The 26049-nt window shown below is 36.3% G+C and overlaps 1 protein-coding gene and 1 pseudogene across 1 annotated transcript in view; one reads left to right on the top strand and one right to left on the bottom strand.

The window, feature by feature from the left end:
• Positions 1-26049, bottom strand: part of LOC118982820 (transcriptional regulator ATRX-like) — a gene marked incomplete at its 3' end in the record, with an annotated part of 144896 nt that overhangs the window by 72770 nt on the left and 46077 nt on the right. Inside the window, exons 3-7 of the mRNA XM_037039990.1 lie at positions 11478-11533; positions 10561-10613; positions 9546-9670; positions 6672-6785; positions 2218-2327 (exon numbers count right to left, since the gene is read on the bottom strand). Of these exons, the coding sequence (XP_036895885.1) occupies positions 2218-2327; positions 6672-6785; positions 9546-9670; positions 10561-10613; positions 11478-11533 (458 nt within the window). The remainder of the gene's footprint in view (positions 1-2217; positions 2328-6671; positions 6786-9545; positions 9671-10560; positions 10614-11477; positions 11534-26049) is intronic.
• On the top strand, positions 12035-13215 carry LOC118982819 (nucleosome assembly protein 1-like 1; annotated as a pseudogene).

Here is a 26049-nt window from a genome sequence, read left to right on the forward strand (position 1 = left end):
GAACTACAACTCTGAGGAAATGGTAGTCGGACCCTGCATTTCAAAAAGATATTTACTTACAAAACCAACTAAACACAGGAATAATCTTACCATATGAGTTGGAAAAACCGTAACTTTGATATGAAAAATATTTAAAATAAGCCCCAAAGTATTACTAATAAAAATTACACATAAACTGTTAACACACACCAAACATTTAAAATTATCCTATCTCCAAATTATGTCAAAACTCTGTTCCACAGACAGTTTAGATTTGGGTAATTAGGGTACAGGAGAGGGAAGGTTATATAAAGACCAATATCCTTGAAAATATAGATGCAAAAATCCTCAACCAAGTATTAGCAAACTGGATAGAGCAATACATTAAAAAGATTATACACCATGATCGAGTGGGATTCATTCCAGAGATGCAAGAGTGGTACAATGCCCATGAATCAATAAATGTAAAACACCACATAAACAAAATGAAGAATAAAAATCACATGATCACATCAACAGATGCAGAAAAAGCATTTCATAAAATACTTTCATGATAAAAACTCTGATCAAAGTGGGAATACAGTGAACATACTTCAGTGTAGTAAAAGGCAAATATATGACAAACCCATAACCAACATCATTCTCAAAGGGTAAAAACTAAAAGCATCTCCCTTAAGATCAGGACCAAGACAGGGATGTCTAATTCCACCACTATCATTCAACATGATACTGGAAGTCCTAGCCACAGTGATCAGACAAGAAGAAGAAATACAAGACATCAAAATCGGAAAGGAGGAATTAAAACTGTCATTATTCGTAGATGACATGATACTATATATAGAGCCTGGCACAAATAATGCTCCTTTTTAGTTACAAAATTATAAGCTTGAAATTCTTTAAGATAACAATATCACAGACAAGCACATCATATGACATTTTAGGTGAAATGTTCAAACTAAAACTATAAATTACTACACGCATATTAATAGCCCACCAACCACACTCAAGCAGGCATTACTTCTGTTGGACCCAAAACCCTCAAGTCTCCACCAAAAAACACTAGAACTGGAAAATGAATTCAGCAAAGTTGCAGGATACAAATAGTCAGAAATTAGTAACATTTTCATACACCTATAATGAACTATCAGAAAGGGAAACCAAGAAAACAATCTCATTTACAATCGCATCAAAAAAAAGTAAGTTACACAGGAATAAATTTAACCAAGGATGTAAAAGAATTTGTACTTGGAAAATCACAAGACACTGAAGAAAGTAACTGAAAAAGATACAAGTAAGTGGAAGCATACACCATGATCATGGACAGGAATAACATCATTAAAATGTCCATACTACCCAAAACAATCTATAGGTTCAATACAATTGCCATGAAAATATCAATGGCAGATTTTACAGAACTGGAACAGATATTGCAAGAAACTTTTTAAAAGATTTTATTTATTTATCTTTAGAGAGAGAGGTAGAGAAGGAGAAAGGGAGAGAAAAATCAATGTGTGGTTGCCTCTCAAGCGCTCCCTACTAGGTAACTGGTCCGCAACCCAGATATGTACCCTACATTGGGAATCAAACTTGGGACCCTTTGGTTCACAGGCCGGCACTCAATCCACTGAGCCACACCAGCCAGGGCTGGATGCTCCTTACATGTACCCTGATCAAGGATAAAACCTGCTACCTTGGTGTATCAGTAGGATGCTCTAACCAACTGAACTGCCCAGCTAGGCCACATTCCTTTTTTTCTCTTTTTTTATCCTCATCTGAGGATATGCTTATTGGTTTTCAAGAGAGGGGAAGGGAGGGAGAGAAACATCCATCAGTTGCCTCTTGCACATGCTCCAACCTGGGACTAAGCCTGAGACCTAGACACAAGCCCTGACCAGGAATGGAACCTGCCACCTTCCAGTTTCCAGGACGACACTCCAACCATCTGAGCCACCCAGCCATGACCAGACACTACTTAATATCATCTTCATTATAAAACCCCCTAGCCAACTCCAAATCACAGAGGATTCTTATGTGTACCCATAGTACACAACATCTCCCCTATCATGGCACTAATCAGGCTTATCTCTGTCTTCCCCACTTCAGTATTAGCCCTCCAAGGGCAGAGACCACTTCCATCTTCATCACTATGCACCAAAGTTCTAATACTGTGCACCAAGAATGATACATTATAAGCATACAATTACTTGTGGAATGAATTATCAGCAGATCATTACATACCTTACATATAAGTACTTGTAGTGAAGGGTGTCTATAAATGGAATCTTTCTGAAAATGATTGACCTGTTGTCCACAAGCTGTGCAGCTCACAATCCCATGAAGCCCATCTTCTAGGAGAAAGGAGTGACCGTTATTAACACATAGGCATACATAGGGAAAGATATTTATATTAGTCATAATTGTGCATCTTTTGCATTGGAAATTAAATACCTCGTAATCCTTGGGAAAATGACATTTGGACACAAGTAAAAAGGTTAATAATTTTATGAACTTAATAAAAACACAACAACCTTGGAAAATCCCAGACCTGAAAACCCTAACTTGTTTCCCTTTACAAATGCTAACCCTATTTCTCACAACAACTTGATGTAACATGAAGAGACTCCATAAAAATTCTAAAAATATGGGTCCAGGGCTTTTTCATGTTGCTATTAATTTGAAAATAAATTCAGTATCACATCCTAAATTATCGATAAGGAAGAAACATATATGAAACAGATTCTTTCTCAAACCTATACTTAAGATAGGTATGCTATAAAGTTTTTATTCTCAAAATGGAATTGCCTGTACAGATCCTTTCAATACAGTATGTATGTGAAAATCTATTAACATTATATTACCAATCTGTTCCTAACATTAACTGGAATACTATACACAATCCCCATTAAGCAGCTGCCATCTGTCTATGTCTATTCCACTGTCTACTCCATACAGGCACTATTTCCAAATAAAACTTGTAGATACTTCTAATCTTGGCAGCAAAATATCAGAATGGTTGAGGGAGGGGAGAAAGGCACAGCGACATTTGACACTGTCCCCAGAAAAACAGACTGAAGATAACCTAAGCAACAAAGATTAAGAGGAAATCTCTCCTGCCTGTCTCACTCTTATCCCTAGTTCTACTTATAGAGCTTCACAATCTGAGGTGAACATTAATTAGAATCATGTGACAAATCTTTTTAAAAACAGAGATACCTATCCGTACCCCTAAAGCAATAAATAAAAATCCCATAAATAAACGTTTCCTTAGAGTTTTATGGCTGACGCCGATGTGCAACCAAAACCTTGATCCAAATAAGGAGGCAGATTATGATTCAAATGCTTATGATTCAAAATGCCTGCATTCATAAGTAAAAGGGAGACAACTAAAAAACTAGAAACTTCTATTCCTAAATAAAGGGCAAAGCAATATACACATTTTTCACCTTTTAATTTCCTATTTTGTTTTCTCATTTTTAAGGTCCAAAGCACTATGGACCCAAACATTATCACAAATATTTTTATTAGGGAGGTTAAAAATATTGATCTAAGGTATAAGGGCATCATCATACTTTCCAAAACTACAGAGAATTTGAAGACTTACTATAAGTTGCTAATATTGTATTTTAAATCATACTGTCCTGCACTAGTGTTTGATCTTAAGTGTTCATATATTCTGTATTTGTTTTCACAGAAAGAAATATACAGTGTGCTTTTTCATTTAAAATAACGATCGCATTCAGATGATTAAGATGAATAAAAGCTAGGCTTTGCAAGTTCTTTCCATGCTAGATAATATTTATTAAGCATCTTCTATGTACTTTTTGCACTTATATCACTCAAGAATTAAACAAAACTAGGTGATACCTTGAAGACTTTCTCCCACATGTGCACAAGGAATCGTACAGAGGACAGTCACTTCAGCACTAATTAGGAAATTAGAAAAATTTGAAAACAAAAAAACTGAAAATAACTTCACATTTGGGAAATGGATAGTGGTTCACTCACACAACAGAATTCCACAGAGCAGTGAAAACTCAAATAACTCTATGTACATTTTCCAATACGGGTATGTTTCAAAAACAATGTGTCATGAAAAATGTTGCAAAAAGATACATATAGCAAACTCTTTTGTATATGTTTAAATAAAAAAGTAAATGTTTTATGAATAAAGGTATGTACAGAAAAATATTAAAATATGCATGAAAATGACACAGAGACGCACACTAACTTCGTGATGAGCATTACCGGAGGAACAGCAGGAGAGGTAAACTGATGACACTAGGACTGAACCAATATTTTATTTGATATCTGAAGCGCATATTGTAAAACACTAAAATGTTCCTTTGCTTTATGTACTTGTTTCTACTGTGTGCTTTAAATTTTGATTTCTAATTATAAAATGTCTTAATGATTATAATACAGTATGTAAATGAAAGAGGCATTTATATTTCTGAGCTCAGTATATTGTAATAGTTTTAAAGAGAAAACAAAATTATTCTGCCATATGGAAAAATCAGGTGTAAAATACATTTTCTAACAGCTAAACTAGGAAAAGGATGTCAAAACAATGGCTCCTAAAATGCTCAACATAGTGATATCTTTGTGTTTAATTTTGTTTCAAATCAATAAGAATATTTTATATATGAAGTTTACCCTTCTTCAGCTTCCTAAACTTGGCTTCAATTTTAGAAGTAATTTTCCTTAGAAGTCTGAATATTCACTAGCAATTCAGTATCTAAGATTACTAGTTGATTCATACAAGTGTATATAAATACACAGTTAAATTTCCCATGTGATGTCTGCTAGCTTAAAGATACGGCAAATCATTAAGACAAAAATCAACATGTAAGATTTAAGTGACTATATGGGTATAAACATAGGTATAGGTATTTCCTTAAGAATAATATAAACACTGTTACACAGAACACTCAATAAAATGTTCCAGAAACTTATCAGCTCAGAGCAAATACCAGCAGCATAGCACAGCGGCACTAGGAACGCCCACCCCAACAACTTTGGTTCTTTTTGTATTCTCCTTTCGGCTCATATCGACATTTCAAACATTGCATGCTCCAGAGTCCCTCCCCAGAAGACACCATTTAGATATTAATGTTAACACAATACAGTATACTTAATTATCTGTCTTCTCTAGAAGACCCACACTCAGAAAAAAAGAAGCTCTTGCTACTGTCATTACTTATCACCTTTTACTGGCCGATTCTCTTGATTTAAGAACACTACTTAGAGCTTTGGTGACCTTTGTTGCTGTAATGGCAATTACCCTATTATGTATGAACTAGATTCTCAATAAATATTCTTTATGCTTGAAAGGGGTAGAAAATCCCATTGTAGACAAAAGACTAAACACCATTGCCTCGGTTTTCCCCAACAACCAGTACATTATTTAACCTGAAAACTGATAATACATATTTTATAAATACAAATATATTTCACTGGCTCCATCAAGGTGTTATATAGCCCTGGCCAGGTGCTCCAGTTGGTTGGAGCATTGTTCCATACACCAAAAGGCTGAGAGTTTGATTCCTGGCCAGGGCACATACCTAGGTTGCAGGTTCAATCCCCAGCTGGGGCATATACGGGAGGCAACCAATCGATGTTTCTCTCTGACATCGACGTGTATGTGTGTGTGTGTGTGTGTGTGTGTGTGTGTGTGTGTCTCCCTCCTTCCCTCTCTAAAATCAATATATCCTCAAGTGAGGATTCTATGAAAAAATAATCATACAGCACTCAAATAAAAATCTACAGAAAATTCCACCAGTATAATATGTATGCTACAATTTCACAATGAACATGATCAATATTAAACAGAACCACTTCCATTACACTTCTACTCAGAAATTTACTGTCATGTTCTACCTTTTATTGATTCATTCCTTTTATAGTCATGGATTCTGCCTCTGTTAATATTCCAAAAAATACATATAGGCACTACTTAAAGCTCACAAACAAGTGGGATACATACTCCATTGCCATAAATTTCTAAATGAATACTCCTTATACTAACTTTCTACAGGTGGTAAGTCAATACAATAGTGTATGTAAGTGAGAGTAGACAGACAAAGGGAGAGACAGCTCAGACAGATGGAAGGAAGATTACTAGCTCTAGCTCCCTTTTCTTTCCTACTCATCTCTGCATTGCTATCCTTAGATCATCACATCTCCAGCTTTAATGTACATAAGAAGAAGCTGGGGCATGTCTCTGAAATCATCCCCAGAAATTCTAATTTGTTTGGAATGGAGTCAAGGGACTTGAAATTTTAAAAAGCACCCCAGGTAACACTAATGCAGATGTCCATCACTCTGTGAAACAATATTTTAGATATGTGTAAAGTTACCTAAAGGCCACAGGCAAGATTTTGTCCAAATCTAAAATTCTTTTGGGGTGAGGGAACACATAGTATTCTGGCATATAGGCAATAGAGAACTAACACGTGCAAGAAGGAAATGCTAAGCCTCTTCAAATAATTTAATAGCCACTGAAGGCAAAGGTGTTTTGATAAATGGTGTTAACCTTTTCTGCTTCACAGCTCAGAGAGAAAATTATTTTTAAGCAGTGCTTTTAATAAACAATGGGCAGAAAAGTGGAGGTATTTTTAGTAAGCACATCAGATTTTCCAATATGGTCATAAACAGCAATTTAAACTCATGTTTTCATTTTCACTTGTATTTACCTCCGCGTTTTTTGAGATTTTCAGTTTTCATTTTACTTCTGCTTCTAAATTCAGGCCCTTTAAAATCATCTTTGTCTTCATTCAGCACTGGCTCAGGTTGTACAATCACTGTACCTAGAATGATTTCATTTAAAAAACCATTACACATATTAAATGTGCAAGTGAAGTACAAGACTTCAGATAAAGCCAACATTGCTGGTACATAGTTTTGTTTCTTTCAAGCTTTCAATACTTGTGTCAGGACCTCTCAAGAGAAAATAAAACAGGGAAATAGTAAAAGGGCCAGGTGTCAACAATCAGATTACTTTTTGGACTATAGCTCATAAAAATGGCAGAGGGAGGTTTTAAGAAATAATTATAACATAAATGTGTGAATAAAGCAGAAAGCCTCAGTCTAGTTCTGAATTTTTATAGTGCCTATCGCAAAAGCTATTTTGAATATGAACATCCATGCTAAGTTCCATAAAGTGTTTATAAAATACAATGACCAGAAGGGAAAATTTTTAAAAGACATCCTATTCTTCTTATAATCCAAATCACAAACTCAGAAAAATATTTTTTTGAGGTTTCTTCTCTATTTTTTTCTTTTTTATATTTTTTCAATCACAGTTGACATTCAATATTACATTACTTTCGGGTGTACAACACAGTGGTTAAACATTTATAACTAACAAAGTAAGAAAAGATTTTTAAGAATTGTTTTATACTGCTTTGGAGGAGAATAGGGGATGACAATATGAGAAATTAATTCTGGTATTATTGCTGTACCTATTCTGAGGCATTTCCCGACTAGTACATCAAAGTTTCAGTGCCCTGCAAAGTCCTTAGAGAGTTTTATTACAGAAGGTTGCTTTAAGATACTTAAGCTCAAGTGCTCGAACAATAAACTGTGGAATGGCATTAGTCCCTATAGAAATATTTGAGAAAGAATGTACTTTCTAAGTTATAAAACATGTGAACTGAAGACAGAGGTTGTTAATTTAGGTTTTCATTATAATCTCTCAAGAACAAATACAGCACGGGTATAGAAAAAGGGTCCAGGTCTCACATTTATCTACATTGCTGGGCTTAGTAAGTGGACATTACCAACAACGGTTAAGTAACACCTGGTCACTGGGGGCTGTTCCCCTGAACCATGTGCCTATGTTTATTCTGGCAGATACCTTGTTAAATGAATTTCTGAGTGTCTGAGAAAAGGGGGAAAGAGGGAACAGAGGATTGAGATTTTACAAACTGGTGAATTTACATAGTCTCCACAAAAAAAACTTAATCCACAACATCTATTTCAAGTATATACTCTCAGAGAAACCCCAGCATTTGAAAAAGGCTAAAGATTTATAACCAACAAAAAATAATGGAATTCTGAGGATTCTCCTCTAAGTGGAAGCAAAGCAGCAGAGTGGAAAAGAGCTTTGGATTCAGGCAGACATGGGTTCAAACCTTAACTTCTCAAGTTAAAGCTGAAAAACTTCCTTGAGACCTGAATTTGTTCCTTTATCTCCACAAGAAGAAACAATAACTACCAAAAACACTGTTTTAAAGATTAAATGAGTTAATGTTGTAACAGCTTAGTATCTACGCATACTCAATATAGAATTATTAACAATAATTATACTCCCTCGAATTTCCCTTATGGAATGAGTTTATTTCTGGTTTGATGGGAGAGCATTATGCTTAGTTCAGGTTAGTAACATCCCATACTAACTTTCTCCCACAACATCAGTAAAAGAAAGGTTTGAATTCCTAGTTCTTAGCTCACCTAGTGGCCATCATAAGGACTCCCAGTGAGAACCACTGACAACGTAGCAATCCAAAGTGAGTCATTGCCTGTAGGATAGACTTTCAGCTTCATTTTTTCTCCCCTTGGCCACCAAAACCATCGTATAATATTGTCATAAATGATTTGCAAAACCAAGTAAGTGACAGGCCCATCAATTTTCCTTCTATCTCTCTTCTTTCTCTCATTTACTTCTTTGTCCTCATTTCATTTTTCATCTACTATAACTTCTAATTTGTCCTAGTCAATGAAAGTCCTGTCCTCCTAACTCACCAATTTTTAAAATTTCTGTAATCAAGAAATGTGTCATAAAAATGTAGGTATAGATACAGAACAAAATTTAGTAAACACAGCTGTCAAAATAAATTTGAAAAAATCTGCTAACAGCCTTAAAGTATTTAATAAAGAAAAAAAGTCCAAACTTTTGACTCGGAAACACCTTGAAATTACCAAGACCCTTATCACTCTCTTATCAGGTAATCAATCATTCTGCTTTCAGACTTGGACTTTGAAAAGCCCAAGATTTTCATTTGGCTTTTTTGTCCCAAACTAATTAATGAGGTTTTATGGTTAGGACTGCAACAGTTGACAAGTAAATGACAAAGCTTTTTAAAGGGACAATTACAAGAAATATAGATAAATCTCTCTTTAATAGTTAACTTCAGTTTTGAGTCTTAAGGAATTTAAGAATGCAGTTAAGACTAAACTTCACTTTCAATGTTTTTGTTAAAAAGTCTTCAGAATATTTGTTTCTCTATAAAGCAAGCACATTAAAATTTACTGAACTAAAATTTAATATATGAAACTTTTAAACCAACTTCCACTATCAAGTATAATGAAAACTAAAATCCCTTTTCTAGAACCCAATAGAAAGAGAAAATATATTTTGTTCTTTTCAAAGCTGACTGAATATTCTAAATTTATAACCTTGATCAAATACATTATCATTACTATACTAATACTTTTCCAAACCATCACTATTAAAGTGTCAGATTGGTCCTTCACATAGTTCACAGTAATCAAGTTCCAATTTTATAATAATGATATTAAAAGTACATTTTAACTTAAACATCATATAAAAAATTAATACACATTACCTTTTGGCAAGCTTTGCATAGTAATATCATTTTCTGAATTGTCATTAGAAGCATCTTCATTTAGAGTCTCGTCCAAAGGTTTTTCATCATCGGATTCTACATACTTTGTTACAACTGAAGGTTTCCTATGAGAGAATTACGTCCATAGAATTATGGACACTTCTAACAATTGGAACAACACCCAAACAATATAAATAACATGCTTAGATTGAGCAACGGCTCTTAGGCAGGGATACATATCAAAATCACCTAGGAAAAGCATACATCTCTATTCAAATTACTGAAGATTACAATTCAGAGGGTAGGACCAGGACATGTGTATTCAAAAAAGCTATCAAGGAATCAAGAAGGGAACTCCTGGTTAAGAATCACTACTTCCAAGAGTAAGTTAATAATAAGCAAGTTGTGTTTGTTTAAGAGACATTCCCACTGGTTAGAAACAACAAAAGTCCAATAGAATATATTGTAAACTTCTAATAAAAACTATACTACACAGTGTATTATGTACTATAGTATGCTTGGAAGTAGTTTCACTCATTATATAACACTCACTGACAATTTTACACAGAAAAGTACTTCTACCACTCTTCATCTCCTAGTAACCTCCTCATAACTACACTGGTTACCCCTCCCCATCCTAGACAATTTCACAGAACCCTAAAACAGTCATACTGCCTCATGAGGCATTCAAAGTTTCATTTCACATTTTCCTCCTTTTTTAAAGCCCATATATGATATAGAAGAAGTGATCTAGATATTGCAAGAATCACTAGTACATAATAAATTCTCCCCAGAAAACTCAATTACAATTCAAAGTCAAAATGAATTAATAATTGAAGCAAAGTAGTAAATAAAAGATTTACTATACTACATTGCCCATTTTAATATTCATGTTTTTAAAAATAGTTTACTTAGAACAAAAGCGCTTGAATTAAGTTTAGAAAAAAGTTTATTATTTTTAGAAAAAATTTAAAAACCTGAAAAAAACAACTTTTCCCCTTCAATATCAACTAACCTCTTTGATCGTGATGATCCTGACAATTTGGATTTTTCTGAAGCGCTAGTTCCCTATATGAGAAAAAAAAAAAAAAACACAGAGGTGAGTAAAACTTCCAAAGAAACATCCCTACAATTAACTAGTTCCCAGTGCCAAGATCTCTGATACAGTGATATAATAAGACATTATATATACATATGCCTAAAATATTTTTCTAAAAGGCATTAAAAATTAATTCTCATTTACTCTCAGGTTTCCTGGACTTATGATAATTTTCTGAGTTTTCATTGAATTGTTACTATTTAATTTTGGGGGTTGGGAGAGGATACACTCCTGTATCATGATCCTGGCCCAAGTCAACGAAGACAAAACAAAGATATAGGAGGTAAACAGATCCCAATTTAAGTAGAGAGTTTTAAGGATCTAAAAGTGTGTCATTTTCTGTTCTAATTACAGCACAGACTACATTTTACAATTTGCTTTGAGATACTAAATTCACCCTCATTTTGCCAGTATACTATGTATATTTTATTGGATTAAATAGTTCACATTAGGTGGAAAGAACCTCAAAACCATAGGGTAGGCCTGAGTATCATGTGACGGAATATCCAGTTTTGACAGAGCTCAGAGCCATGGAGTTTTGCCCGTAACAACTACCTTGAGCACCACTGTACCATTATAGTAATGTTCAAACAGTTATCTATTGGTAAGCTTCCAACTGTCTGGCTGTTGGTATACTGCTGAAGCGAACCACAATAATAACAAACTCACTAAACATCTTTTAAAAATGGACAAATACCCCAAATGAAATATCATAATGATACTTGGGTATAACAGTAAATTTAAACACATGCATGTATTAAACAGAAGCAATCTGATGACATGTACACTAATTGTTATTAGCAATTCTTTTAAATGTTTCAAATTATTCTTACCTCTTCCTTGCTGTTTTCCATCATGTCAGAGTTATTTCCAGAACCAGTGGTTTTATCTTAAAAGAAAAATAAAAGCATTATTTACTTTTTCAATATATTATCAAACAGAACACCAATACTTACAACTCTAGAAACCCACTTTTCAATCTATGAAGCATGATAGTATTCATAATAAAATTCTCACATTGAAATTTTCCTAGGAGAATTTTCTGACTAAAATCACTGTCTTTTGACACAATAAGCCCTTCTTAAAAACCATTAAATTTTGAAAAAGAGCAGTCTGGTATCAAAACATTTCCTCCAATGTAATCATCTAAGGTTTATTCTCTTTAAAAAATTTTTCAGCTTCATCTGCTACTAAAAATAAAACCATACTATTAATAAATTGTATTTCCCTCTACCAAAAGATACTGGGAAAATAACAATGAACTAAACCTAAAGAAGGCAGAGAGCTTTTTTAGTATCATCTCTTCAGGACACTGCCTCCTCTCTTCCCCTTACTGCCCTGAGTCACTAACTGCGCAGCTCTGGCCACCTGCCTCCCCATGCTGGTCATCGATACTTGGAGTTCTTCCATCATGGCACACACTGGCAGCAAAGAACAGTCTGAATGGGATCAAGGTTTGGATGATGTCAAAGAAGCAGAAGAAGAAACTGTTAAAGAAACACATATCAAAGCATGTCAGCTGACTGTTCCGATGATGCAAATTCCTCAGATTCTCTTAGCCTTCCAAGAAATACTAGATAGTCTGGTAGAAACACGAACAGGACACACTGAAACTTTGCCTAAGGTAGTTAAGAGTCAAGTGAATGTTCTCAAAAACCTTAAAGTTAAATATCCACAGACAGAAGCCAAGTTCTATGAGGAAGAAGTTCATGATCTTAAAAGAAAGTATGCCATTGTCTATCAGCCTTTATTTGATAAGCAATTTGAAATCATTGATATAATTTATGAACCTACAGAAGAAGAATGTGAATGAAAACCAGATGAGAAAGATGAAATTTCAGAGAGACTAAAAGAAAAGGCCAAGACTGAAGATGAGAAAAAAATTAAGAAAAGCAAGACCCCAAGGGAATTCTTGAATTTTGGTTGACTGTTTTTAAGAATTTTGACTTGCTCAGTGATATGGTTCAGGAACATGATGAGCCTACTCTGAGGCACTTGAAAGTTATTAAAGTGAAGTTCTCAGATGTTGGCCAACCTATGAGTTTTGTTTCACGATCTCACTTTGAATTCAATGAATATTTCCCAAATGAAGTATTGATAAACACATGTAAGATGAGGTCAGAAGCACATGATTCTGATCCCTTTTCTTTTAATGGACCAGAATTTATGGGTTGTACAGGGTGCCAGACAGACTGGAAAAAAGGGAAGAATGTCACTTTGAAAACCACTAAAAAGAAGCAGAAACACAAGAGGCGTGGGACAGTTCATCCTGTAACCAAAACAGTTTCAATGATTCTTATTCTTCATTTTTTTACCCCTCCTGAAGTTCCTGAGAGGGGGGATCTGGGTGATGATGCTGAAAGTATCCTTTCTGCAGGTTTTGCAATTGGTCACTTTTTATGCTAGTGTATAATCCTGAGATCACTGTTGCATTTTACTGGAGAACCTATTGAAGATGATGATGATGATGATGATGATGATGAAGAAAGTAAAGAAGACAATGAGAAAAATGATCCAGACTATTACTCAAAAAAGGATCAAAACCCAGCAGAGAGCAAGCAGCAGCAGTGAAGCAGGATGTATCAGGCCTTAGAGGATAACCTGCACTGGTCTACCTCCTGCTTCCCTGGAAAGGATGTATGTTTATCATCTGAGAAGTTCCAATTTTTTTGGTTACTTGCTTGCTTCTTTTTGCAGCTTAAATAAAAATGTCAAATATTAAAAGAAGAAAGCACAGAGAATAAAATGAAGATTAGAGGGGAAATTAATAAAACAGGAAATTAAAAATGATAGAGAAATATCAGTGAAACCAAAAGTTAGTGTCATCCCTTGGTATCTATGGGGGATTGGATTGAAAACTCCCTGCTGATACCCAAAATCCTCAGAGGCTCAAGTCCCTTATATAAAATGGCATACTATTTGCATATAACATGTAACAAATTTTTTGCCATGTTTAATGTGCACCCAACATTTTTGTGCACATTAAACATGAGATTGTTATGCCATTATACCCATAGTATGTAATCATTATACCCATTAGTAATGCACACCCATAATCTCCCCTCAAAAATTTGGGCAAAAAAGTGTACATTATACATGGCAAAAAACAGTACATACATCCTCCCATACACTTTAAATCATCTCTAGATTACTTCATACAATGTAAATGCTACATAAACAGTTGTTATACTAGATTATTTAGGGAATAATGGCAGGGAAAAAACCTGTACATATTCAGTACAGATGGAACCATCACAGGCCTAACTACATAGTACACATAACCAACAACATCCTTTTCCCCAAAATTTTCCATCCATGTTTGGTTGAATCCATAGAAGCACAACCCACAGCTATGAAGAGCCAACTGTATTTCTTTGAAAGGTGAACAAAACTGACAAAGCTGCCCCAGCTGGTATAGCTCAGCAGATTGAGCACGGGCCTGTGAACCAAACCAGTCATTAGTTCAATTCCAAGTCTGGGCACATGCCTGGGTTGCGAGCCAAGTCCCCAGTGAAGGGCAACCACACATTGATGTTTCTCTACCTGTTTCTTGCCCCCCTTCCCTTCTCTACAATAATAAATAAATAAAATCTTTTTTAAAATTACTGACAAAGCTTAGACTAGATTAACCAAGAAACAAGACCCAAATTGCTCAGAAATTTAACAGGGGATGTCACTAGCTTTCTTAAAAATCATTATAAAAAATATCATGAACACTTGCACATCAAAATATTAGATAACCTAAATGAAATGGACAAATTCTTAAACACACACAAACTACTGAAACTGACTCAAGAATAGACAACACACCCTTGCCAGTGTGGCTCAGTTGGTTGGAGCATCGACCCATTCACCAAAAGGTTAGAGGTTCGAATCCTGGTTAGAGCACATAGCTATGCAGAGGGTTTAATCCCAGGTTGGGGCCCATCGATGTTCAGAAGGTAGGCAGCCAATCAGTGATGTTTCTCACTCTCACCCTTCCTCTCTCTTTAAAAATCAATAAACATATTTTTCAAAGAATAGACAATGTGAATAGATCTATAACTGAAGAAACTGAATTAGAAATTTTTGAAAACCAACCCACAAAGGAAAGCAAAAGTCCAGATGGCTTAACCACTGAATTATACCAAAAACATATAAGAAATCACAATTAATACCAATTCTTCATGAAATCCTGCCAATAAAAAAGGAGGGAACATTTCCCAACTCACTTTATGAGACCACTATCATACCAAAACCACAAAAAGAAACCTACAGACCAGCATCACTTACAAATTTACAGACCAATGTCACTTAAGAAATATAGATGTAAAAGTCCAACAAAATAGTAGCAAACTTCATGAGAATAAAAAACAAATCTTTCTCCCACATACTGGGAGAAAATATTTGCAGACATTATCTAATAAAAGACTATTATCTAAAATACACAAAGAACTCTTAATACTCAACATAAAATAAATAACACTATTTAAAGTAGGCAAAAGATCTGAAGACATCTTACCAAAGAAGATATACAAATGGTAAATAAGCATATAAAAAGATCCTCCACATCATATGTCACTAGGGAATTGGAAATTAAAACAAGATACCACTACATACCCATTAGAATGTACAAAATCTAGAGCAATGACAACACCAAATGCTGGTGAGGGTGTTGGGCAACAGAAACTCCCATTCACTGCTGGTAGGAGTGCAAAACGGTTCTACTACTTTGGAAGGCAGTTTAGCAGTTTCTTACATTTTAACCATACTCTTACTATAGGATCCACCAATCACACTCCTTAATATTTACCCAATTAAGTTAAAAAGTATGTCCATTGACACAGACAACAATGTGGTTAAGACCAGAGGGTAGGACCTGGGTACATGGGGGTAAATGAGGGGAAAATAGGGAACATCTGTAATAGCGTTAACAATAAAAATTAACTATGTCAACTCCAAAACCTGCACACAGATACTTATAAACATCATTATTTATATAAACATCTTTATAAGTAGCTTTATTCATAATTATCAAAATGCGGACATAACCATGATATTCTTTAGAAGGCGAATGGATAAACAAACTGTGGTACATACACAATAAAATATTATTTACAACAACAAATAAATGTGATATCAAGTCATGAAAAGGAAGAATTTTGAATTCATTGTTACTAACTGAAAGAAACTAACTTTAAAAGGCTATATATATTATAAGATTACAACTACATGACATTCTACAAAAGGCAAAATTATGGAAACAATAAAGATCAACATTTGCTACGGGTTGGGGGAAAAGGAAGGATAGGAAGGAAGGAAAAGCAGAAGGCTTTTACTGCAGTGAAAACTAACCTGTATGATACTACAATGATAGATACATGTCACTATACATTTGTGGAAATCCCTAAAATAGACAACACCAAGAAGGAAATCTAATGCAAACAATGGGTTTTGAGTGATCATGACATGTCAATGTAGGTTCATCTACTGTAACGACTATATAGCTGTGATGCAGAATGATGACAATTGGGGAGGCTATGCACATGTAGCAGGAATATCCAGGGAAATCTCTGCACTTTCCACTCAATTTTCCTGAGAAGCTCAAACTACTCTGAAATATGAGTTTCAAAAAAAAATGAAATTTTCATACTTCTAAAAATATGAAATTTTAAAAAAACTCTAAACAAAAGTGAACTTCCTCAACTATTTACAAAATGTCCACAGGTACCACACTTAATGGTAAAATACTGAATGTTTTCTTTTCCTCTCTAAGATCAAGAACAAGACAAAAAATCTACTCTTATAACTTCTATTCAACATTGTAATGGATATTCTAGCCAGAGCATTTCTAGCAAGAAATAAAAGGCCTCAAGATTGAAAAGCAGTAAGTAAAACAACAATTGACCCTTGAACAGTAAGGGTTTGAACTACACAGATGCACCTATACGGGGATTTTTTTCAATAAATATAGAGTTAGTCCTCCATATTCATGGATTCCCACATCCATGGAATCAACCAACTCAACCAACACCAGAAGACAGTATTTTTGATCCCAGATATGGAGAGACTAAAACATATGCATATTTTATGCATCTACAGGGAGTCCTACAACCAATCCCACTGTAAATATCGAGAGATAACTGTAGTTACATTTTTGGAGAGTCAAAAGTTATATGTGGATTTATTTATGATGGGGGGGGAGTCAAAGCCCCTAACCCTGGTGTTGTTCAAGAGTCACCTACATCTCTTTTTGAAGATGACATTAACATGTGTATAGAAAATTCTAAGGAATCCACTAAAAAATATTAGAATAATCAAGTTCAAAAATGTTAAAGGATATAAGAACAATATACAAAAATCAATTGTATTTCTACACACTTGCAAAGAATGATCTGAAAGTAAAATTAAGAAAACAATCCATTTATCATAGCATCAAAAATTCAATATTTAGAAACAAATTTAATAAAAGCACAAAATTTATTCTGTGAAAACTATAAAACATCACTGAAAGAAAGTAAAGGTAAATCAATGGTAAAACACCACTCTGTTCATGAATTGGAAGACTAAACATTGTTAAGATAGCAATACTCCCGAAATTGATCTACAAACACAACAACATCCCTGTCTGAATCTCAGCTTACTTCTTTGTAGAAATTGACAAACTCATTCTACATTCCACATAGAAGTAAAAGGGACCCAGAATAGCTGAAACAAGCTCCAAAAAGAAAAAGAAAATAGACCTGGCTCGTGTAGCTCAGTGGATTGATGATGGGCCTGTGAACCAAGGGGCGCCAGTTCGATTCCCAGTCCTGGGTTGTGGTCCAGGTCCCCAGTGGGGGACACATGAGACGCAACCACACACTGAGGTTTCTCTCACACTCTTTCTCCTTCCCTTCCCCCCCCCTCTAAAAATAAATAAAGAAAATAGGAAGACTAATACATCCTGATTTCAAAATTTACTGTAAAACAGTACAGTGCTAGCAAAAGAATTATGGATCAGTCAAAAGAACTGAGGTATGTTCACAGCCACTGCTGCTCTCTAACACCAGAACCTCCAGCCCGTGGAGCTCCAGCTCCAGCCCAGTTCCAGCCAAAGGAGAAGGGGAGTAAGTCAAGAGATCTCTATACCATGGCTCCTATGCCCACAAATAGGTAGTGGTAAAGCACTCAGCAAGCAACTGGCTACCAAAGCTGCTCGCAAGAGTGCGCCCTCTGTGGAGGGGTGAAGAAACCTCTTCAGGACAGGCCTGGTACTGTGACACATCATGAAATTAGACATTATCAGAAGTCCACTGAACTTCTGATTTGTAAACTTCCCCTCCAGCAACTGGTGTGAGAAATTGCTCAGGACTTCAAAACACATCTGCACTTCCAGAGTGCAGCTATTGGTGGTTTGCAGCAAGTAAAGTCTATCTGCTTGGCCTTTTTGAAGATACCAACCTGTGTGCTATCCATGCCAAATGTGTAACAATTATGCCAAAAGACATCCAGGTAGCATACCACATATATGGAGAACATGCTTATGAATCCACATGCTTATGAATTCCCAAATCAATAATGGGAAACATTTCATTCTTTTAAAAAATTCTCTCTTGCCCTGGCTGGTGTGGATCAGTGGATTGACTGCTGGCCTGTGAACCAAAGGGTCACCAGTTTGATTACCAGTCAGGGCACATGCCTAGGTTGTGGGCCAGGGCCCAGTAGGGGGTACCCGAGAGGCAATCACACATTGATGTTTCTCTCCCGCTTTCGCTCTCTTGTCCCCTCTTTTAAAAAATAATTAAAATCTTTTTAAAATTCTTTTCTTCCTATTATTGGTGGATTTGTCACGTTAGATATATTTTTCTCAGGGGGTCAAACTGTACCTAAGTATATAATTTCAAGTGGAAAACAGGGGACAGAAATCAGGTACTGGCAGGTTTTTCCATTTTCATTTGTATGTGAATACTTTTAATATAAAGGTGGGGACATAAAGCAATAATGCAAGTCAAGGTATTTCAGTGAACAAATTTCAGCAGTTCAACTCTATAACAATATAAATACACCTATTAAATTTTTCTGGACAATGCCAGCATTTGAATTTTTAAAAACAAGTAAATATCTTACCGATGGCAACTAAATGGTGTTTGTAGCATTTTTATCATACAGTAGATTCCATCCATTCTGCTATACTTTCCTGAGTTGCCCCATATGCAAGTACATGGTTATAACATAGTCTGTCTTCTGTGCTGTTCGTATAAGTTTGCTCTTAAAATACATTAAACTATTAAAAAAGAAGTCAAAGTCCAGAATTAAATCCATGTTATCTATGGTGAACTAATTTTCAACAAGGATGCTAAAACCACTGAATGTGGAAAGAATAGTCCTTTCTTTTTTTTTTTTAAGATTTTATTTATTTATTTTTAGATAGAGGGGAAGGGTCAGAGAAAGAGAGGGAGAGAAACATCAATGTGTGGTTGCTTCTCATGTGCCCCTCACTGGGAACCTGGCCCGCAACCCAGGCATGTACACCCTGACTGGGAATCAAACCTGCGACCCTTTGATTTGCAAGCCAGCGCTTAATCCACTGAGCCACACCAGCCAGGGCAGAATAGTCCTTTCAACAAATGGTGTTGACAGAAGTGTGAACCCACATGCCAAAAAATGAAGCTGAAGGCCTGTACCATGCCCCATACAGAAATTAACTCCAAATGCATCAATGGCCAAAGAGCTAAAACTATAAAACTCTTGGAAGAAAATATAGAGGTAAATCTTCACAACCATGGATTTAGTGATGGATTCTTAGGTATGACACCAAAAAGCATGACCAACAAAAGAAAAATTAGATAAATTGTACTTCATCAAAATTAAAATATTTTGTGCTTCACAAGACACCATCAAGAAAAGTAAAGACAACCAAAAAACTAGGAAAAATATTTTCAAATAATGTATTTGACCGAAATGTCCACTCACAGGTAAATGACACATTTACATGAGTTTCCTAAAGTAATCAAATTCAAGATGATATAGAATGATGGTTGCCAGGGGCTGGTGGGCAGGGGATTGGGAAGATAGTGTTTAATGGGAACAGAGTTTGAGCTAAAGATGAAAATTTTTTATAAATGTTAGAAATAGAGGACAAATTAGTGACTGCAAGGTGTCACACAGAGTTAGGTTCAGAGATAGGGAGATAAACATGGTTATAAAAGGGCAAGATGACTGATCTGCATCTTGACTGTGGTGATAGATACATGAATCAACCAAGGTAATAAAATTGTACAGAGCTTAATAAACACACACAAGTACAAGTAAAACTGAGGAAATCTTAATCAGATTGACAACTATCAATAAACTGGTTATGAGCCCTGGCTGGTGTAGCTTGGTGGATTGAGTGCAAGCTGGGAAACAAAGGGTCACTGATTCGATTCCCAGTCAGGGCACATGCCTGGGTTGCAGGTCAGGTCCCCAGTGGGGGCCACGTGAGAGGCACCCACATATTGATGTTTCTCTCCCTCTCTTTCTCCTTCCTTTACCCCCGCTTTAAAAATAAATAAATAAAATCTTTAAAAAATAAACTGGTTATGATAAAATGCCATCATTGTGGGAAACTGGGCAAAGTGTACAAGAGCTCTGTATTAGTTGTTAAAACTGCATGCTAACTTACCAATACCTCAATAAAAATGTCAATTTAAAAAACTCCTAAACTAGGAATAGAGAACTTCCTCAATTGTATGAAGAGGACTTACACAACACATATACAGAAACCATCGTACTTAATGGTGAAAGACTGAACGCATTCCCACTAAGATCAAAATCACCAAGAGGATGTCTGCTACAACTATTCTTCTACAACACAATAATGGAAAATTCAGCAAGTCCTGCCCAGAACAATGAGACAAAAAAATAAATTAAATGGCATACAGATGGAGAGGATAAAATAAAACTGATCCTATTTAGAGATGACAAAATTAAGGACAGAATCCAAATAAATCAGCAAAGTGAAATAAAAGCTTCCTAGAGCAAGTTCACAGGATACAACGTCATCTAAAAAAAACAAAAACCCGAATTCATATATACCTGCAATGAACAACTGGAATCTGAAAGGGTTTTTTGCATTTTTAATTAAATTTTATTCAGGTGACATTGGTTAATAAGAGTACATAGGTCTCAAGTGTACATTTCTATGATATTTCATTTGTATATTGCATTGTGTGCCTACCACCCAAGTCAAATCATCTTCCATCACTATATATTTGGTCCCTTCACCCTTTATAGCTCCTGAACCCCCTTTTCTTTCTGGTAACCACCATACTGTTTTCTGTATCTTGTTTGTTTCTATGAGGGTGTTTTTGCTTGTCTTGTTGCTTTGTTGCTTTCAGTTTTATATTCCACCTTTGAGTGAAATCATACAATTCTTGATTTTTTCCTTTTGAAATTTTTTAATATATATTTTATTGATTATACCATTACAGCTGTTCTATTCTCCCCCTTCAACCCCCTTCACCCTGCACACCCCTCCCCCACCACTGCCCACCTTTAGTTTATGACCACGTGTCCCAAGTTCGTTAGATTCTATATTTCCCCTACTATTTTTGCCCTCCCCCTACCTATTTTCTACCTACTGTCTATGTTGTTTTCTGAACCTTCTCCCCCCTTCTCCTCCTCCCACTCCCCTGTTGCTAACCCTCCATGTGTTCTTCATTTCTATGGTTCTACTCCTGATCTAGCTGTCCTCTTAGTTTGCTTTTGTTTTAGGTGTGGTTGTTAATAACTGCGAGTTTGCTGTCCTTTCACTGTTCATCTTTTTCATCTTCTTTTTCTTATGTAAGTAAGTCCCATTAACATTTCATATAATAAGGGCTTGGTGATGATGAACTCCTTGAACTTGACCTTATCTGAGAAGCACTTTAGCTGTCCATCCATTCTAAATGAAAGCTTTGCTAGATAGAGCAATCTTGGATGTAGGTCTTTGGATTTCCTGACTTGGAATACTTCCTTCCAGCCCCTTCTTCCCTGGAAGGTCTCTTTTGAAAAATCTGCTGACAGTTTGATGGGAACTCCTTTGTAGGTGACTGTCCCCTTATCTCTTGCTGCTTCTAGGATTCTCTCCTTCATTTTAGTCTTGGCTAATGTAATGATGATGTGCCTTGGTGTGTTCCTTCTTGGGTCCAACTTCTTTGGCACTCTCTGAGCTTCCTGGATTTCCTGGAAGTCTATTTCCTTTGCCAGACTGGGGAAGTTCTCCTTTATTATTTGTTCAAGTGAGTTTTCCACTTGTGGCTGTTTCTTTTCCCCTTCTGGTACCCCTATTATTCAGATGTTGGAATGTTTAAAGATGTCCTGGAGGTTCCTAAGCCTCTCCTCATTTTTTTGAATTCTTGTTTCTTCATTCTTTTCTGGTTGGATGTTTCGTTCTTCCTTCTGGTCCATTCCATTGATATGAGTCCCAGTTTCCTTTACATCACTATCGGTTTCCTGTGCATTTCCCTTCATTTCAATTAGTTTAGCCTTCATATGCTCCTCTAACTTGTGACTAAAATCAACCAGTTCTGTGAGCATCCTGATCACCAGTATTTTGAACTGTGCTTCTGAGAGGTTCGCTATTTCTTTTTGGCTTAGAGTTATTGGCTCTGGGGCTTTGAGTTCTTCTTGAGCCATATTTTGGACTGTTCGTGCCTATTACGTATGAGGAGCGGAGCCCTAAATGTTCACCAGGGTGGGGCAACTTAGTTGCTGGGTTGTGACACTGTATGTGGGGGCGGGGTCAAAGGAAAGCAATGGTGGTCCCATCTGGCACTCACCACCGCCGCCATCACCGGACCCGCGCGTTCCGTCCCACTGCGCGGGAATGCCTGTGGGTTTGCCTGCTGGGGCCTGCGCGGTTTGCGTGGTCTGCACGGTCCGTCTCACTGCTCATTCTGCTGCACGTGAATGTGTGACCGTGGTGACCGTGCCTTCCCCTGCCCCCTCACTGGGTTCGCACTGCTACCCACGGTTGCCTGCGTGCCTGGGTCGGGGGATCTTTCCTACCCGTCCCTGCTCCACTGCTGGCTCCGCCCCTCTTACCAGTCCCGGTTGAATGGTTCGTTGTTGTCGGACTTCCATATAGTTCAATTTTCTGTTCTTTGGCTGTGTCTTTGTTTACTAAACCTTTGTTGTATTCAAACTTGGTTGTGGGAGAAGGCAGTGTTTCCACCTATGCCTCCATCTTGGCAGAAGTCCTCCTTTTGAAATTTTTTAAACAAGACAATTTAAAATAGTACCCCAAAACTAAAGCACTTAGGTAAATACCTAACAAAATATGTTGAAGATTATTATGTGAATAACTACAAAACACTGGGCACTCTCAGGAGTTTCTATTGACTTCTTTTTCCCCGAATATGGGTTAAATATTATATTTCAATTACAGTTTAGATAATCAAGTAACCTATGTTAACATCAGCAATGAGGAGAAAAATTACATCATGTGTCTTGTGAAATGATGTACTGACAACAACATAACACCACTTATGTAGTAATCCTGCCAAAAATAAATAACCCTAATCTATTGTAATTACAACTACTCAGAAAAGTCCACATTGAGGAGACAATCACCAAATATTATGGTTCCGAGAGAGAAATTGTTTCAGATTTTTTCAAGTCATTTCTCCATCTGAACTTTTTTTTAAAAGGTTTTAGTTATACACTATTATAACCTTTTCCAAGGATGGTAAAGGAACCTATATAAAGGACATAAGGACAAAGCCGAAGAGGGGTAGGATCAAGGGTGGGAGTAGAGATGGCTGGGATGGGGGAATGATAGGGGGAAAATGGAGGCAACTGTACTTGAACAACAATAAAGAAAGATAAATAAATAAATAAATAAATAAATGGGTAAATAAATAAATAAATAAATAAATGTTTGCTCATAGGAAGAAGAGAAAGAGGGACAGAAACATCAATGTGCAAGGGATACATTGATTGGTTGCCTCTCACATGCCCCCAACTAGGCACCTGGACTTCAATCAAGACATGTGCCTTAAATGGGAATCCAACCTGTGACCCTTTTGGTTCGCAGGCCAGTGCTCAATCCACTGAGACACACCAGTTAGGGCTCTTTCAGATTTTTAAAGACTAATAAGGCGAGACAACTATATACAATGTGTAAACTTCAACTGGACACTGGACTTGGAATGAGTGGGCTTCCCTATAAAACACTGTAGGGACAATTTGTGAATTAAAAATAAAATGAGCTAGATAACAGTTCATACTTAGTTTTACACCTATTTACCCTTACCATTGTTACTCATTACTTCCTGTATTGTGATACTGACATTTCAAAATATTTCCTTCCTGATTTGAGAAAAACCCTTTAGTAATTCCTCTTGATATTCTGCTGACATCTAGTTCTTCCTTTTTGTCTTTATTACACCTTCATTTTTTTAAGACATTTTCACCGACAATAGTGTTCTATGTTGGCAATTAATTTATTTTATATTTTTTACTCATTAATTTTAGAAAAGAGGGGAGAGTGGAGAGAAATATTAATTTGTTGTACAACTTATGCATGCATTGGTTGATCCCTGTATGTGCCCTGACCAGGGATCAAACCCTCAACCTTAGTCTATGGGACAACGCTCTAACCAACTGAGCTACTCAGCCAGGGCTTTGCAGTTATTTTCACTTGGCACATTAAAGAAATTATTTCCAGCTGGTGTATTTCCTGGCTGGTGTAGCTCAGTGGATTGAGCGTGGGCTGCAAACCAAAGGGTCGCAAGGTTGGATTTCCAGTCAGGGCACATGCTTGGGTTTCCGGCCTGGTCCCCAGCAGGGGCTACACGAGAGGCAACCACACATTGATATTTCCCTCTCTTTCTCCCTTCTTTCCTCTCTCTCAAAAAAATAAATAAAAATCTTTTTTTAGAAAAGAAATTATTTCCTTGTCATTTAGCTTTCTATTGTTCCTGTTGTCAAATGAGCTATCAGTGTTATTGTTGTTCCTTTGAAAGCAATGGCTTTTCCTTCTTGTTGCTTGTAAGATTTTTTTGTGGTTTTTGTTCTTTAGGAGTTTGATTATGGTATACCTAGTTGTAGCTTTCTTTATATTGATCCTGCTTGGTATTCACAGAGTTTCATAAATCTATGGCTTGATGTTTTTCATCACTTTCAGAAACTACTCGGCCAATATCCCTTCACATTCAGCTTCTAACCCATTCTGTCTCCTCTCTTCCTGGAACTCTAATTATACATATGGCTGTACTTTCCACTGTGATCTACCCATATTTTGCTTCTTATATTGTGTTTGTATATATATACCTGTGTGTATATGTCTCCATTCAACTCTCACATATGTAGCTACCCTTAAAATCCTCAGAACAAATGATGGTAATCACACAAGATACAGGATGCTTTTGAAAAAGAACAAGGAAGTTGAGCACCTTTTCATATATCTCTTTGCCTTCTTAGGAGAAGTGTTCCGGTCTTCTGCCCATTTTTTAATTTGATTTTTTGGGGTGTCAAGTTGTATGATTTCTTGATATATTTTGGATCTTCATCCCTTGTAGAAGCTGCTGTTTGAAAATGTCATCTCCCATTTGGTTGGTTTCCTTTAGTTTTGTTTTGTTTTGTTTTGTTTTTCTCTTAATTTTTTGTTAGGGTGAGAGATGGGTATAGGTTTAAGCTTGGGGCTACGGTTAGTGTTAGGAATAGGGTTAGGGCTGGGGTAGGGCCAGGATTAGGGATAGGTTTAGGTTTAAAGTTAGCACTAGGATTAGGGATAGTTTCCGGGTCAGAGCCAGGGCTAAAGTTAGGATTAGGGTTAGAATTCCATCTGGGTATAGGATTAGGGTTAGGGCTAGAGTTAGGGTTAGGGCAAAGGTTAGGGCTAGGGTTAGGGTTATGTCTAGAGCTAAGGCTTTGGCTAGGATTCAGTTTTAAGTTAGGACTAGGTCTAGCTCTAGGTCTAGGGCTATGGCTATGGCTACAGCTATGGTTAGGATTAGCATTTGAGCTAGGGCTAGATATAGGTTTAGGGTTAGGGATTGGGTTATGGCCAAGGCTAGGTCTACTGTTAGAGTTAAGGTTAAGGATAAAGTTAGGCCTAGGGGTAGGCTTAGTAACAGTATTAGGTTTAGGGTTAGAGTTCTCCAATATCAAATCTCTAATATAATTATTAGTTAAATGCTAGATACACAGAAGCTATTAAAGCTTTTAACAGATGGCCCACCCAAAACTAAATGAAAGCCCTGATTGGGGAGCTCAGATGCTTAGAGTACTGTCCTGGAAATGCCAAGGTTGCAGTTTTATCGAACTCCCATCAGGTCACATACAAAGAGCTACCAATGAATGCATAAGTAAGTGAAAAAACAAATCAATGTCTGTCTGTCTCTCTGTCTTTCTCTCCATTCCCCTCTCTCTAAAATCAATCAATAAACAATAAAAAATTCTTAAAAAGTAAATGGAATA

The sequence above is a fragment of the Sturnira hondurensis genome, unplaced genomic scaffold (assembly GCF_014824575.4).
Source record: "Sturnira hondurensis isolate 20B ecotype Veracruz unplaced genomic scaffold, ASM1482457v3 Scaffold0002270, whole genome shotgun sequence".
Lineage (NCBI taxonomy): Eukaryota > Metazoa > Chordata > Mammalia > Chiroptera > Phyllostomidae > Sturnira > Sturnira hondurensis.